The 15,899-nt window shown below is 35.0% G+C and overlaps 1 protein-coding gene across 1 annotated transcript in view; it reads left to right on the top strand.

Annotated features, from left to right (window-relative positions):
• The window catches only part of LOC120315406 (dynein heavy chain 6, axonemal-like), a 169,826-nt gene that overhangs the window by 85,197 nt on the left and 68,730 nt on the right, over positions 1–15,899 (top strand). Inside the window, exons 47-54 of the mRNA XM_039359700.1 lie at positions 3,208–3,360; positions 4,495–4,635; positions 5,173–5,415; positions 6,627–6,794; positions 8,010–8,245; positions 11,773–12,034; positions 13,636–13,759; positions 14,640–14,836. Coding sequence (XP_039215634.1) covers positions 3,208–3,360; positions 4,495–4,635; positions 5,173–5,415; positions 6,627–6,794; positions 8,010–8,245; positions 11,773–12,034; positions 13,636–13,759; positions 14,640–14,836 — 1,524 coding nt within the window. The remainder of the gene's footprint in view (positions 1–3,207; positions 3,361–4,494; positions 4,636–5,172; positions 5,416–6,626; positions 6,795–8,009; positions 8,246–11,772; positions 12,035–13,635; positions 13,760–14,639; positions 14,837–15,899) is intronic.

The following is a 15,899-nucleotide window of genomic DNA, read 5'->3' as shown; positions in this document are numbered from 1 at the left end:
ATTTTAGATATTTAAATGTGATTGATTTTAAGAAAATTACAATGGATTGAAAAAAAATGTTTTGAATAAGAGTTAAAAGACCAGATGACTAGATTTATTAAATGGAATATTTAAAGATTAAATATATTCTTAATTATGGTAAAAAAAAGAATGGAAAAATTTTGGAAATAAATATGTATTAGCTTAGGGGAAACATGGATTTTCAGTAGTATATTATCTTTTTATCCCTCTTTACTCTCGTTCTTTTTTCTCTTTTTTTAGTCTTATTTATTCTTTAAGTAAGATAAAAGTTATGGGATGCTTTAAATGAGAAAAAATAGAATCAAATATCTAAATGTAATTAACTTTGAGAAAATCTGAACCAGTAAGAATGTCTTGAATATTGTGGGAAAAACAAATGTAAACAAGAACTGTAAACGGGATCTATGATGAGGCAACCAGAATGACTAGATAGAAAAGAAATATTATATTGATGTGATTATTATTGGTGGAAATATTAGAAAAAAATTTATATTCAATTGTTATCTATCAAAACAGTAAGAATTTTCTTAACTTAAGGTTGGTAAAAGAGAACATTATGGGAAGAAGAGGAAATCAAGTAAAACTATTATATGGATTATAGATCATAGAAACCAATTGTTGGTAAATGTTTTTTAAATGTAAACCCACACAACACACTGTTTACCAAATATTAAGGTGATCATGTTAAAAAAATAATAAAATATATTAGAAAAAAAAGAAAAAATATTGATAATAAAAAATCCACTTCATGATATTAGGAGACCTTGGATGTCTTCTAGTCCAGTTCCCTGCCCGAGCAGGAGATCCTATACCATTCCAGGGAAAAAAAAGAATTGTAAATTGTTAAATCAACCCCCTTGCTCAGTGCAAAAATACATCCTAGAGAGATGGCCATATAGTCTCTGTCTGAACACTAGTGAAGGAGAACTTATCACCTCTTGAGCCAATTTGTTCCACAGTCAAACAGCTCCTTGTTTTGACATTCAGTTGGAATTCTCCTTCTTGTAGCTCAACTCCATATTGTGTACTCTAGAATGAGAGAAACAAAGAAATGTAACATTCATTCAGGTATTTGAAGAAGACTATCAAGTTCTTCTTCTGTCATCTCTTCTCAAGGCTGAATGTACCGACTTCCTTCTGTCAGGTTCAAAGATCATCAGTAGCATTCCCTTATGGTGCAAGATATTCTATGGTTTAGCTTCACAACAAAACAATTTACGTTCCATGAGAAACTTAGTATGGTGTCTGATGGGCTGGCTTGATAACTGGTTTCAGTATAGGAGTTACTCAAGGCCTTTATTGGGATTTCAAAAGTTTTATTAGTTTATAATATACGATACAATGAAAATTCAAAAGTAAATAGCAGAAAAGTTAGGGAAGGGGAAAAGAAGTAGAGAAATGAGGTAAGGGAGAAAAAAGAGGAAAAAAGGCATTGATTTCTGACTACCTTTGGTGCAGTAAAGTAGAATATCAACATCAAACTTCAACTTTTTACTTTTAAAAGTAATATAAACTAGCCATTTCAAAAACTTCAAGTTTATCTAATTGATAAAACCCAAAATCAAAATTTCATTTTTTTCCACCTCAAGCACAAAGTCTAGAAGCGGTTTCCATGTAACAATAAAAGTATTTGTACTCTTTTCTTTAATCAGTACAGTCAGTTTACCCATCTCTGCTAGCTCCATCAGTTTTTGTAACCATTCCTCCGTTGTGGGAATCAGTGTAGTCTTCCATTTCAAGGCCCTTACTAAAGAATGTTTAGTGTAGGAGAACTTTTTTCAGGGGTACGTTTGAATTGGATTAATTTATTAACTGAAGTGCAAATTGGTTCATTGCCAGCCTTGTAGGAAATGGAGGAGACCTAAAAAACTGCAGCTACAGTTACTTTTTTGAGATGTGTGCAAATTAGAATATGCATGTAAATAGCTACCACAGTGAGACACTCCATGGGATATAGCCAATGCAAAGTATTTAATTAGATCACATACCTAGTTAGATCAGTGCAATTGTTAGGGTGCAACTATAAGGTAATGAGGCAGGACTACAAAGACAATGGGGTTTTAAGAGAACTAAATTCTGTGATCGTAGGGTTTTTTTTTCCAGGGAAGTTAATTTCTTTTATTTCCCAGCTTATCAGCATTTCTTGGCCTTCTCTGTTTTATGGCTTAGCTAACTATTTTGGTTTCCCTGGGAAAGTATATTAAAGTAACAATTTTTAGCTTAACTCCACAAAATCTCCATCAGGAAACAGTTTGTTTGAGAATTTTTACTTCGTCAAAACAGTATGAAAAATATTCTGAATAAGTAAAATATTGAGATAACACACAGAATTGTTATGAGACTGAGAGAGAGAGAGAGAGACCCAATTCATTAAAATCATAGTCAGATGAGCATAGCCATGGAGTTCTAAGAAAAACATGTTACTTTACTGCCTATGCCTTTCTTTCTTTCTGTGTCCCACTGAGAGAGAATGGACAGGATATATGCATTTGTGGTTTTTTGGAGTGACATATATATCATTAGGAAGATACAGTATAGGATATTTATGTTCTGTGGGATAGTGTGGTACATATGGTTCTCTTGAAAATATAAACTTCTCTTAAGTATTTGGATTTAGTGAAATTGTGGTAGAAAGGAAATTAATAAAACTGAACTATCCAGATTTTTAAGATATTGCTTTATATTTACTTATTTTGTTAAGGATTTGACATTAATAAGAAAAATTTAGATGAGGTTAATTTTTCAATCTTTATTTATGTTCCGAAGTAAACCCCATTCAAGATAAATCAAAATAGTACAAATTATCAGTCTTGAATAAACAATTCAGCAGTACAAATAACATGCTGAGAAAGAAGGGGGCATCTGTTCATCTGCTGAAAATCTTCTCTGATTTTAGCAGCAATGACATGTTTTGTGTTCATTAATATTGCAGTTTTTCTAACAACTTCTTTTGGATTTAAACATCATGCAAGAAAATGCTGAATGACTGGCTTTTTATACGTGACTTAGGAATGACAAATTAATAGTAAAGCTGAGAAGAAAACACATTTTAGAAGTAATAGCGTCTGTTTCTTGTAACGTGTACTAGTATTTCCCCCTTATTTTCTAGTAATGTTTGTTTTCCGATTCTAAGTCCTTTTTTTAACAATGTAACTTTTTAATACCTGGCATTTATAAAATCTTTAGATAGTTGTAGAAGAATTCCTAGAAGATATAAACAATATTTTGAATTCTGGAGAGGTACCTAATCTGTTTGAAAAGGATGAACTGGAGTTTGTAATGGCAGCTACCCGACCCAAGGCAAAAGAAGCAGGAATAGCAGAGGGCAACAGAGATGAGGTAAGATATTATAAATATAGTACTGCTTTACATGCCTTATTTAAATCCATGTTTATTATAGATATTTAAATGTGATAGTGATAATAATAACAACAACAACTTTATTGTCACTTTGAATGTACACCAATCAGCATACATCAAAATGAAATTTCGCTGCGTACAGGCCTCAAAGGGCCACCATCTTTGATATACACTCCTTGTTCATGGCCAGCTCAAGTTTCAGAACATCCATTTTAGTCTCCAGGGAGAGAACGATGACAAACAGGACAGATGGAAACAGAGCTCCATGTGGATTAGCCCTCAATTTAGCTTGCATTCCTGCATCTCGCCTCCTTTTCTTTTTCTGATCCTGTCTCTTCCACTTTTTCCTTAAAGGGTCCTCACTCCTTTTCGCCCCTGGAGCACGCTGCTGCCTCCAACTCCTCCAAATGCCTCTCTCCCTTCCTCTGCACCTGCCTACAGCCTCATCCAGTTCCTTTGCTCCATAAGCCCTGGGACTTCTCTTCCTCTGTCTCCTTCGAAAATAGCCCTGATTTGCAATAGAATCTGTCACTGTGCCAGTAATCAGATCTTGTTGCCGGCAGAACAATATTTAAATGTATCAGCAATTTATAGGAAATAAAGAGTTATATAAGTAGTCCTCGACTTACAACTGTTTAGTGACTGTTTGAAATTTCAGTGGCACTGAAAAAGTGATTTATGACCATTTTTTACACATACAATCATTGCAGCATCCCCATGGTCACATGATCAAAATTCAGGCGCTTGGCAACTGGCATGTATTTATGACAGTTGTACTGTCCTGGAATCATGTGATCACCATTTGTAACCTTCTCAGCTGGCCTCTGACAAGCAAAGTCAGTGGGGGAAGCTGAGTTCATTTAATGATCCCATTATTCACTTAACAATTGCAGTGATTCACTTAACATCTGTGGCAAAAAAAGGTCATACAATGAGGCAAAACTCACTTAATATTGCTTCGCAATGGATTACCTGTATTTAAGTCACTTAGACTATTGCTTCTTATAGTATATTATTCTCAATTATACACATTGTCTAAAAAGTGGATGATGGCAATGATTCTGATAATTATGTTTACTTTCTATCTCTGAATTATAACTTGTCTTTTCTCAGGTATTTCAGTACTTCATTAGTCGGGTTCGACAGAAGCTACACGTTGTCCTATGTATGAGTCCTGTTGGAGATGCTTTCCGAGCACGGTGTCGAATGTTTCCCTCACTTGTGAATTGCTGCACTATTGACTGGTTTGTGCAGGTAGATTATTCATTGAAGAATTTTGATAAAATGTTAAATAATCTACTTTGAGGATTGCTGTTTTCCCATCAAGTTTACTTTTTTCTATATACTGCAACATTACATTTAATCTATAATTTAAGCACAAGTTAATATAATTTGGGGAAATGGTCAGACATTGGTCCTTGGTCTTTGTCATCATTTGTGGCTTTTGAGAAAATTATTTTATATTTTATAGGGAAAGTAGGAATATCTCTGCTAAATATAGTAGTAACTAAAAAGAGACTAAACTTCAATAGTCAATTTTCATTCATGTTTTCATGTGTTGCAAGTGGAATATGTTAGTATTTCTTACAAATTCCATAAATCATAAATTAAAGCAGCTGCCTTATGTTCATGCCATATGAAAGTGAGCATGTTATATTAATTGCAATTTAATAATGGCCCCCGCTTCCAGTGGCAATTCTTCTGAAATAATTGGAAAAGAAATGGTTTGTGTGTTGCATATATATTTCAGGAAAGATGATTTAGGTGCCCATTTTCTTTTCTTTCTTTCAGTGGCCAAAAGAAGCACTTCTTTCTGTATCAAGGACTTTTTTTATGCATGTTGATCTGGGAACTGATCGAATGAAAGAGAAACTTTCTGTAATGTGTGTAGACATCCACATGAGTGTAACAGAGATGGCAGAGCAGTATTATGCAGAGCTCCGGCGACGCTACTATACAACACCAACTTCCTATTTAGAGTTAATTAATCTATATTTGTCCATGCTCGGTGAAAAAAGGAAGCAACTAGTTTCAGTAGGTTGAAGTTTATTAAAAGAATAATTGAATTAGCATAGAAGCGTGTTTTATTCCCTACCCCACTGTTGTCATACGAACAAACAAGATTTCTGTTGTTCTTTACAGTGAAAATATTGCTATTCAGTATTAGGAGTGTAGGTATTCTTTCTATCAAATTGGCTTAAATACAGTATAATTCCTCTTCCATTTATATTTAAATTTATCCTGATTGTAATGCAGATGTCAACATTTCATGGTAATTTCCTCTGTCTCTAAATAAGGCAATCTGCATTAAGGAAAAACAGGTATGTCATTGGTTTTAGTGATACTTTTCACAAATAATAGGAGTTTTGTGCGGTTATCTTCCATACAGATGCTGCTAATCATTAAAATGAATGACAATGTATTCTGGTCTTTATATATAGACACAGAGCTACGGCTGCAAATCTCTATAAGCTTCAAATGTAGTATGCAGCAAAGTAATAAGAGGCATAACTGAATATAGCAGCATGGGTGGGAATGTCTTTGTCTACCTCTCAGCGAAGAGTACCTACTAGATTGGCACAATATGGACCAGCCTTCTTCATTCTTCAGATGTCTTTAGACCAACGGCCCCCAACCTTTTGGGCACCAGGGACCAGTTCTGTGGAGAGAGGCTTTTCCATGGACCAGAGGGGGCATGCTTTAGCATGCTGCCTATATCTCGCGGATGGGGCTTTGTTTGTTTGTGCAGCCCAGTTTCTGGCATGTCACGGACCGATGCCTGTCCACATACCAGAAGTTGGGGAGCACTGCTTTAGACCATTCTGAATGAAAATTCTGGGAACCATGGTCTGATTGAAGAGTACCAACTGAGGAAGCCTACCCTAAGATCTAATAAAAGAAAACATTCTTTGAGTAATAAACATTGCAACAAAATGTCAATTATAGTGTAAAAACTAGGTTAACTTTGATAGAAATATTTACTTTCTTTTTGTAAAAAATAATGTTTTTTAGTAAAAGAAATGCTAAAACTATCCAGTCGAGTAATTTCTTTGACATGCTGATTTGGCTAATTAAACTGTATATGTAATAAATACATATTAAAATATTCATATCATTATGGTCATTTTAATCTAACTATGATTATCTATAGACTTACTGAAAACAGCCACCTGCACCATCTTTTTAAGATAATATCTTTTCAAAATACTGAAACAATTATCAGTATTTATTTGCTTATTTTTCAGGCTCGGGATCGTGTAAAAAATGGTTTAACCAAACTGTTAGAGACAAATGTACTTGTTGACAAAATGAAATTAGATCTTTCTGCTTTAGAACCAGTTCTCAAGGAGAAATCATTGGATGTTGAAGCCTTGATGGAAAAATTAGCAGTCGATCAAGAAAATGCTGATCAGGTATAAAATGTTATTAAATATTTTAAATTTATATATATACTAGCTGTACCCAGCCACACATTGCTGTGGCTCAGTCTGGCTAAATGGAAAAGAAAGAAAAGAGAAAGCGCACGTTTGCAATATGTTTAATTTCACAGTGCTTGTGGATATACAATATTTTTTGTTGTTCCATTGTCTGTGCAGATATAGAGATTGTCTGAAATCGTAGCGTGTGTTGCTTTTACGTCCAACAGATGGCACTGTTTTTCAAAAAAGTATGTTTTTACCTGTCACAGGTGTGACATCTATATAATATTGGTATATAAAAACACGTGCGTATTCGAATGCAACATTGTGTCAAAATTTCAAAGCAATCGGTGAAGAACTTTCGGAGATTTAAGATTTTGAACAAACGAACATTTACATTTTTATTTATATATAAGATATATATGTATAACTCCATTGTGTGTCTTCCTCTATCTGAATATATCAGATAGCTTTTTCTGTTCAGCAGTTCTTAGATAAAGTAACATATATAAAAACATTTAAGAATCTAAGTACTATATAAATTAATATGTGTATATTGTTAAAATGTGGATGCCAAATTAGGGATTTTGTAATCCCTAATAGGGATGCACAAGCATCTTGAGATCACCTTTGAAAAAGAATCAGCCAATCTGCCATTTTGGGAGCAGCCACAATTTTTGCAATTTGAGAATTGTAACTACTTCCAAAATGGTACCCTCTTCCAGAATAGCACCATATGGCCTCTGTGCAGGAAGATTGGCTAGCTCTCTTTCTCAAAGGTGGTCTTCAGTAAGATGAGTGAGGTGTGACCTGGGTGAGAGAAGGTCCAAGGGTATGAAACCTAGTGGGGTGGGAAACTGTAAAAAGGGTTCCTCGAGATGGGGGTCACCCAGGTAAGACGCATATGAACACCAAATCCTCCATTTAATGACGTAGAGAGTCATGTAACCAAAATGGAGAAAGCAGGCATTGTGGCCATTAAGCAAGGCAATCACATGGTTTCTTCACTTCATGACTGCCACAACTTATGATCATAATTCTATCCTCAGTTGTGACCATAAACCAAAGACTACCCGAAATGCAGTCTGGATTACCTGTGTTTAAAATATTTTTTTCCTTAAAATATTTATTTCTTCCTTTTAATTTAATTTATTTATTAAATTTTTATGCTGCCCATCTCCCCTATCAGGTGACTCTTTTTTCTTCCAGGTTCGGCGTGTTGTTCAGGAAGATGAAGCTGTTGCAAAAGTAAAAGCAGAAGAAACTCAGGCAATAGCTGATGATGCCCAGCGAGATTTGGATGAAGCTCTTCCAGCTTTAGAAGCTGCCAATAAAGCCTTAGATTCTTTAGATAAGGCAGATATTTCTGAAATCAGAGTTTTCACTAAACCTCCTGATCTTGTCATGACAGTGATGGAAGCTATTTGTATTCTTTTAAATGCAAAGTAAGATAGCTACACTGTATATTTAATCTTTTGCATTGACTTGTAGCTTTACCCTTCACCTAGAATGATGGTTTTTTTCCTGAAAAGCAATTTTCTTTAGCATGTGTTAATTTTCCCATCTCTTGTGCACTGTACGTGATGCCCCTCTGATACAAATTTCCCTACAGCTATTTAAATAGCCAATGTCATGAAGCTGAAACCATAAACATGGTGACCTTACAGTCTCCCTTTGGTAAAAGTTCTAGATCTTTCCCTTCCCCCACCCCAGAGATATTAGGACTTCAGATTCAAAAGGAAAAACATGCATCAGAGCGCACCTGGCACCTCTCAGCAACTTTTTAAAACTACTGAGTCTCTTCCCAAGGTTGCCCAGTTTTCTGCTGCAGCTGAGAGTGCAATCTTGAGAAAAGAAATGTTGGCTTGAATGAGTAGCTGACATGATATCCCAATGGAATCCAGTAATGAGTGACACTTTAAGTTATTAACGAAAGTTATTGGAAAGCAAATGAGAGGCAGAGTAATAGACTTTTTTAAAAGATAGGTTTATATAGACACCCAGCTAGAAACCAGGAGACCATGAGTTCTAATTTCACCTTAGGCATGAAAAACTGGCTGGGTGACTTTGGACAAATCGCTCTCTCTTAGCCAGCCCAACCCAATTCATAAGCTTGTGTTTGAGGGGAAATGTGAGGAGGAAGAATTAGTAGGTATGTTCACTAACTTTGATTATTTATACAGATAATAAAGGTGGGATAAAAACACATAAATACAATAAGAATTCTGACTTTTCAAGACCCTGGTCCACCTCATTGTAAATAGGATTTCATTTACTATCACCAAACTAAACTTCTTCTTTAATGCTTATAGTTGACTTCAGCATGCTTTGCCTCTCGATATTTGATCTTATTTTTTCCTTCCATGTTTCTTCTGCTGTTGCACAATTCCAGCTGCTCTTTTTATACGTTTTCCCCCCAGACAAGTTGTCAACTATTGTGGCACAGCCTTGAAATATAGCTGCTCAGTTGGCTGTTAGCATAGGTATTTCATTGACCTTTAAGCTTTCCAAAAGACTAGTGCCCACCCAGTTCTCTGAAATGTCTTCCCCAATGGCTAAAATACCTTGTGCTCTGATTCATCTTATAGGGAATAAAAGGATGGCTGTACATCTCATAGCATTCTGCCCCTAACATAGTCTATCTCATGATAGACATTTGCAATCAACTATTATATATTTACTAGAAGATTTGATTTTTCAGTTAGGGAAAAATCATCATTGTAATCCAAATTCAATTTTGTACATGCCAAACATAACTGACATGTCAAGTAAATTTGCAAATTGACTCTACCCTTCTTGTATGTCCCATCTGCTTATGAGTATGAATAACTCCCTAAATAGATGCACCTCTTTGATGTTTTATGATGATTACTTATTTGACATAATCAAATGATTATGTACAATTTATTTTGTCCATGTCATGCGTGCTAATTCATTGGAGAAGGCAATGATGCTAGGAATGATTAATGGAACAAGAAGGGGCAAACAAAAACATGCTGGCTTGATAACATCAAATCTGATGCAAAGTTGTACATCCAACAATTGAAAGAAGCTGTGCTTGACAGGATAGCATGGAGAACACTTGCCTACAAAGTTGCCAAGAGTCAGACACAATTAAATGATTAAAACAACAACTACTCATTTGCTTAGTTAGTTTAATCATTTGTTTTGGGTAAATTGATCATAATACATATTTATATTACAGAATTAGACTTGTTTATTAGATAAAGGTATGGATTTAGTATAGATGTACTCCTAATAAGATTTACAAAAATGAGCCCCACTGAATTCAGTGACTCTGAGTAAATAGAAATGCTGTCCAATATTATCAATCTTAAAGTGGAATAACTGTTCAATAACTGTGACTAAATGGTACCAGTTTATTTATATGTTTGTCAATTTCTTACAAGGCCATCTTCTCTTCATCTATTTATAACAGTTTGAGAATCTGTATTCTAGATATCTTTTTTAATGCTGGGAGAGCATTAAATCATATAGAATTATTATATTTTTGGATGCTTCACTTATGATTTCAGTAGTCTTGATTTTAAAACGACATTGTTTTGTCTTGTAGCAATTTGAGCTCTTGATGAATGAAAATGTAACATGTAGATAACTATCCTTTTTTGAAAAGAGAAATCAGAACATTTCATGTATGAGTTTCTCTTCCTATAACTAAAGGACTGTAATTAATCACATCTTTCAGGTTATTTATAACAGTACATAAAGAGGGTAACCCGACACATGTTTACTGAGAAATAAAAAGCTACATTTAATAATTGCTTTTAGAGGGTGTGGCATAAAATTGCACAGCCCACAATAATGTTATTTGCCAAATAAACTACAAAGTTTGGAATATTTAGTGCTGGCCCTTAAGTTTCTCAGCAGAACTAAGCCTCAAGCTGCAGCTGTAAATTGTCTTCTTTCCATTTCTATATAAAAAAAGAATTATGTATGACATCAAAAATGATAGCAGCATATTGTATCAATCTCTCATTTACTTTTACAGTATGTCAATGATATGGATGAAAATGTATTTTCTGTTTAAAAACTATAAAGGAACCTTGTGTTTGCCAAGGAAAAAGGAAAAATCAAAAAGACTGCCTCAAGATAATGAAATTATATATATATTTGTTGTGAGGTACCCATGCTGTAAAACAGGGGTGTCAAACTGCCAGCCTGCAGGCCAGATGCATCATGCCAAAATTGGGCCCCCTAGCTCCGGCAATGGGGAAAAAGTCGTGATACGTCGTGAACACATCACGTGACGTGGCGAGTTTGAGTTGTAAAGGAAGAGAAATTTTAGCAGCCTATTATACTTTCTTTTTTAAAAATGAAATAAATGATATTCATAATGTTTAAGGCCTCGGGCTGGATTCAGGAGACTGTAAATTCTACTCCCGCTTTAGCATGAAGGCCAGTTGAGTGATTTTGGGCCAATCTCTCAGCCCAACCACCTCACATGGTTGTTGTGGGGAGAATAGGAAGAAGGAGGAGTTAGGTATGTTCACTGCCTGGACTTACTTATAAAACATAATGAAGGTGGGATAAAAAATCTAAATAATAATAATATTTCATCCTGTAATGATTCACCATCAAACATCCACATTTGCCTATCCCAGGTGCTTGGGAAGGACTCAATTGGTGGATACAAATGTAAAACCCAGTTTGACCATCTGGCTGGCTGTGCGACAAACCGTAGAAGTTTCAGTTTATGATACCACAAAACAGTAACTTAAACATGCAGTGTCTTTCCTTGTATTATATCTTCTCCCTAGAATCAGAAGCCTAAATAATTGTTTTTAATTCTTCCCACCAAGTCTGCATACTGGATATACCTGTAGGTCATTAAATATATATTTCATCTTAAAACTGGATTAAAAAAAAACAGCACACCCTATAATACAGATCTTTTTACAATATATATTTTCCAGGGTAAATCTTCATCATTTTTTTCATTTTAATCTTTCAGGCCTGACTGGGCAACAGCAAAACAACTACTTGGGGATTCCGCCTTCCTGAGAAAGCTTCTAGAATATGACAAAGAAAATATAAAGAGCGCAGTATTAATTAAGCTTCAGAAATACATAAACAATCCTGACTTTATACCAGAAAAGGTAGAGAAAGTGTCAAGGGCATGCAAGTCTATGTGCATGTGGGTGAGAGCTATGGATTTATACTCTCGTATTGTGAAAGTGGTCGAACCAAAAAGGCAAAAGTTACATGCTGCCCAGGTATTTATTCTTTTTTTTCCCCTCAAGATTTTTTTTAATCTGAGGTCTGATTATTAACTGATGAATCAATCCACTTTCATCACAACTCTCTTCTCTTTTTACCTATTAGCAACTAAATGATGGAGACAAGCACTTTTTTTTTCTGGTAGAATCAGTCCACTGTTGATTCTTTCATGCAAGGCTGTTCCCTATATTGACATGTAGCCTATTTTGGATTATGGAAACGGTGGAATTCTTTATTCACAATGTTAGATGTTAAATGTCTTTCCTCCTTCTTTTCCATTTCATTCCCAAACCTGCCGGGGCATAGAGTAGTTTTCTCTTCTTGTCTTGAAAAGGCATAAAGTAAAAGAAGAATTTGCTGACTCTCTAGGGCTGCCCTTCTGCATTTGCTTCCTTAGACCAGGCTGACAGTGGTGGAGAACATTTGGTTAGTTTAGCTTTCATAGAAATCTCCTCAATTGCCATGGCTTAACAGTAGCACTGCTACCAGAACAATTTCAATATTATTTTTTTCTATATCAAACTCTTTCAAATCAAACTGACAGAGCTAAGGCCGAGTTTATGTACTTCTTGCTCCCGCCCCCAGCCCAGAATAATCGTTCTCTGTGTCTAAAGTGGAGGCAATTACAAGTGAATGATTTTTTAAAAAAAATTCAGCATCAGCTTATTTTTATGAGTGGCAATGTTTGTCTTTTTATTTTATTTTCCTTTTTTATTTCTATTGCATGATCCCCAAATTAGAGAATGCGTTGTTTCTGGAATTGCCTTCATTTGCATCTTTAGAAGAGCAATTACGATTTACTTCTGTAACAAGATGCTTGCTACACATCTTGTAACACATCGGGGGGGGGGGTATAATGTTGTTATTTATATATCTTTGAGAAGAAATATATTTGGCATTTCTGTAATTGTTAGCTGTCTTGATCCTAATGTGAACAGAATGGACGGCTATAAATGGAATAAATGAATCTAATGTATTTTGCCAACACGCCCCAAAACCATTGGTCTTTACATGACTTTAAGTGCATGCCCTAATGAAGTAGCAACATTTCAGAAATAGTTGACTATCTGATAAATGAGAACAATCATATGAGAATATAAAATAAAATTGAAATCACGGAGGAAAACCTGCTGCTGTCCATTTCCCCCCACAAACTTGTCAAGATGTTTCAAGGAAAGTTGTTGCTATAATTCCCATTCCAACATTTTTTGTTCTCCACAAAGCATGTGTGCATGAATGGGGATAGGAAGGAATATTTTATAGCTGTTCTATTTATTAATATATTTAATTAGATTGGTATCATAATAAATTAGCATGATACCGAAAGAGTTGGATTTGTGATACTTTGATTCAAATTCAATTCTATTTTTAAGGGTGGTGACTCATTTTGAGGAAATCTTGAGATTCCTCAAAGTGAACATCAATATGTATTAAATGTTGTATAATTTATAATATTATATAAGTAGTTATAATGTATAATTATTTGTAGTTTCTTCTATATTCCATTTTGCTATAAAGTAACTGTGCAAATGAATAAAATAAGACATTCAGAATATATGGCAGAATAATAATTTGAATTAATTTGTACTATGATTAGGCAGAACTTGATGCAACTTTAGCTACCCTTCGTGATAAGCAAAAAAAACTGAGACAGGTAGAGGAACAAATACAGGAATTACAAGACCAATATGAAAGAAGTGTGAATGAAAAAGAAACCCTTGGTGAGTACCTATTTTAAAAAAATATGAAAAATATTTTAGAGTGGTATTTCTTAATTACCTTCTTACTGTATGGAACAAAGTTCCAAACTCTCATAAAGTCTGTACTAATACAGGTAGTCCTTGACTTACGACCATAATTGAGCCCAAAATTTCTGTTGCTAAGCAAGATAGTTGTCAAGTGAGTTTTGCCACATATTGCAACCTCGCTTGCCAAAGCTGTTAAGTGAATCACTGCAGTTGTTAAGTTAGTGACATGACTGTTAAGTGAATCTGGCTCCCCCATTGATTTTGCTTGTCAGAAGGTCACAAAAAGTGATCACATGAACCCGGGATGCTGCAACCGTCATAAATGTGAGTCAGTTGCCAAGCGTTTGAATTTTGATAATGTGACCATTGGGGATGCTGCAACTGTCGTAAGTTTGAAAAATGGTCATAAATCACTTTTTAGTGCCATTGTAGCTTTGAACAGTCACTAAACGAACTGTTGTAAGTTGAGGACTGCCTGTAAAAGTTCACCAGTGTAGTTGATTAACATCTTAAAATCCTGCCTCCATGTCATTTTTCAAAAACTTATTTTCACTGAAGATGTATACACAAAATGTAATAGCAAAACATCCATATGTGAGCAATGTATCATGTTACGTTAGGAAGGCCGTCTGGTAAGAAAGTGTATATTATCAAGAAAGTGTACATTATCATCACAAAAATTAAATGATCGTAATCTATTTTTTAAGAATTACTCCACAATGAAATCTTTCACATTGCTAATTCCAGTGATGTAATTTATTATTCATTAGAAAGACAAAAAATAGTCAACCAAATGAATTACCCGGTTTAAATAAATTATAACTGTGAACTAAATAGAATTATCCTTGTTTAGCAAAGACCATGGCACTGACTCAGGCTCGTCTTACCCGCGCTGGAAAACTTACGGCTGCATTAGGGGATGAACAGGTTCGATGGGAAGAAAGTATTTTGAATTTTGAGGCAGAGATTTCAAATATCACTGGAAATGTATTCATAGCTGCTGCTTGTGTAGCTTACTATGGGGCTTTTACTGCACATTATAGACAATTGGTGAGTTAATTAAAATATTTACTTTCTCTAGACTGTATCTTTTACTGATTTGACTTTTATTTTCGTCTTATTATAAAGCCAATATGCTTCATAAAAGCCGTTGTACGTCATAGAAGCAGTTGTAAATATAAATAAGTGGAAATAATTTTTCCACATATGGAGAACTGTAAAAAAAATTCCTCACAGCCAAATCCTGATTTTTCCCTGTTTCCTGTCAGTAGTCAAGGGTGGCTGTGGATATTTTTTGATGCTGCTCTTTAAAATAATAATCAAGATCAAACAGAAGGAAAAACATGTAAGTGGAAACTGTAACCTCGAATGAAAATAGTGATTTGGGAAGCTAGCAAGCTGCTCAGGTCAAATATTTAAAACAGAGGGAGAAGGAAATTCCTTACCCTGCCCTGCACCCTGATAATTGATAGTACTGAGGGTAGCAGTTCCTCAGAAACTACTCTCTGTGAGTATGTGCATCTCTTCCTAGTTTTGACATGTGCTAAAAAGCTTTACTGTTATATACAGATGGAGATATTTTATAGCAGTGGTTCTCAACCTTTTTAATGCCGCGACCCCCAACCGGTCGTAAGTCAAGGACTACTCAACCGGTCGTAAGTCGAGGACTACTCAACTGGTGCAACACCATTTGCAGAATAGGACTTTTGGCGGGCTCAGCAGGGCAGAGACAGCCTGGACAATTCCTATTGGCTTTTGAAAGCCAATAGAATTAGACTCTATTCAAGAGAGTCTATTCTATTGGCTTTCGAAAGCCAATAGAATAAAAGGGAGTAGCACAGCTAAGGAAAAGGAGAAAAAAAAATGGCGGACTGTGTTGTTTGGTGACCCCCGTGAAATGGTCGTTTGACCCCAAATGGGGTCCCGACCCACAGGTTAAAAACCACTGTTTTATAGGAAAGTAAAATAGTTTGTTTTTATTTACAGCTAATCCTCAACTTATGACCACAATTGAGCCCCACATTTCTGTTGTTAAGTGAGACATTTATTGTGAGTTTTGCCCCATTTTGTGACCTTGCCACAGTCGTTAAGTGAATCACTGCAGTTGATAAAT

Source organism: Crotalus tigris, unplaced genomic scaffold, assembly GCF_016545835.1.
Source record: "Crotalus tigris isolate CLP2741 ecotype Arizona unplaced genomic scaffold, ASM1654583v1 scf7180000019100.1392032, whole genome shotgun sequence".
In the NCBI taxonomy this organism is placed as follows: Eukaryota; Metazoa; Chordata; class Lepidosauria; order Squamata; family Viperidae; genus Crotalus; species Crotalus tigris.
Note: the sequence above shows the minus strand (reverse complement) of the source record. Positions and strands in the feature narration are given on the sequence as shown.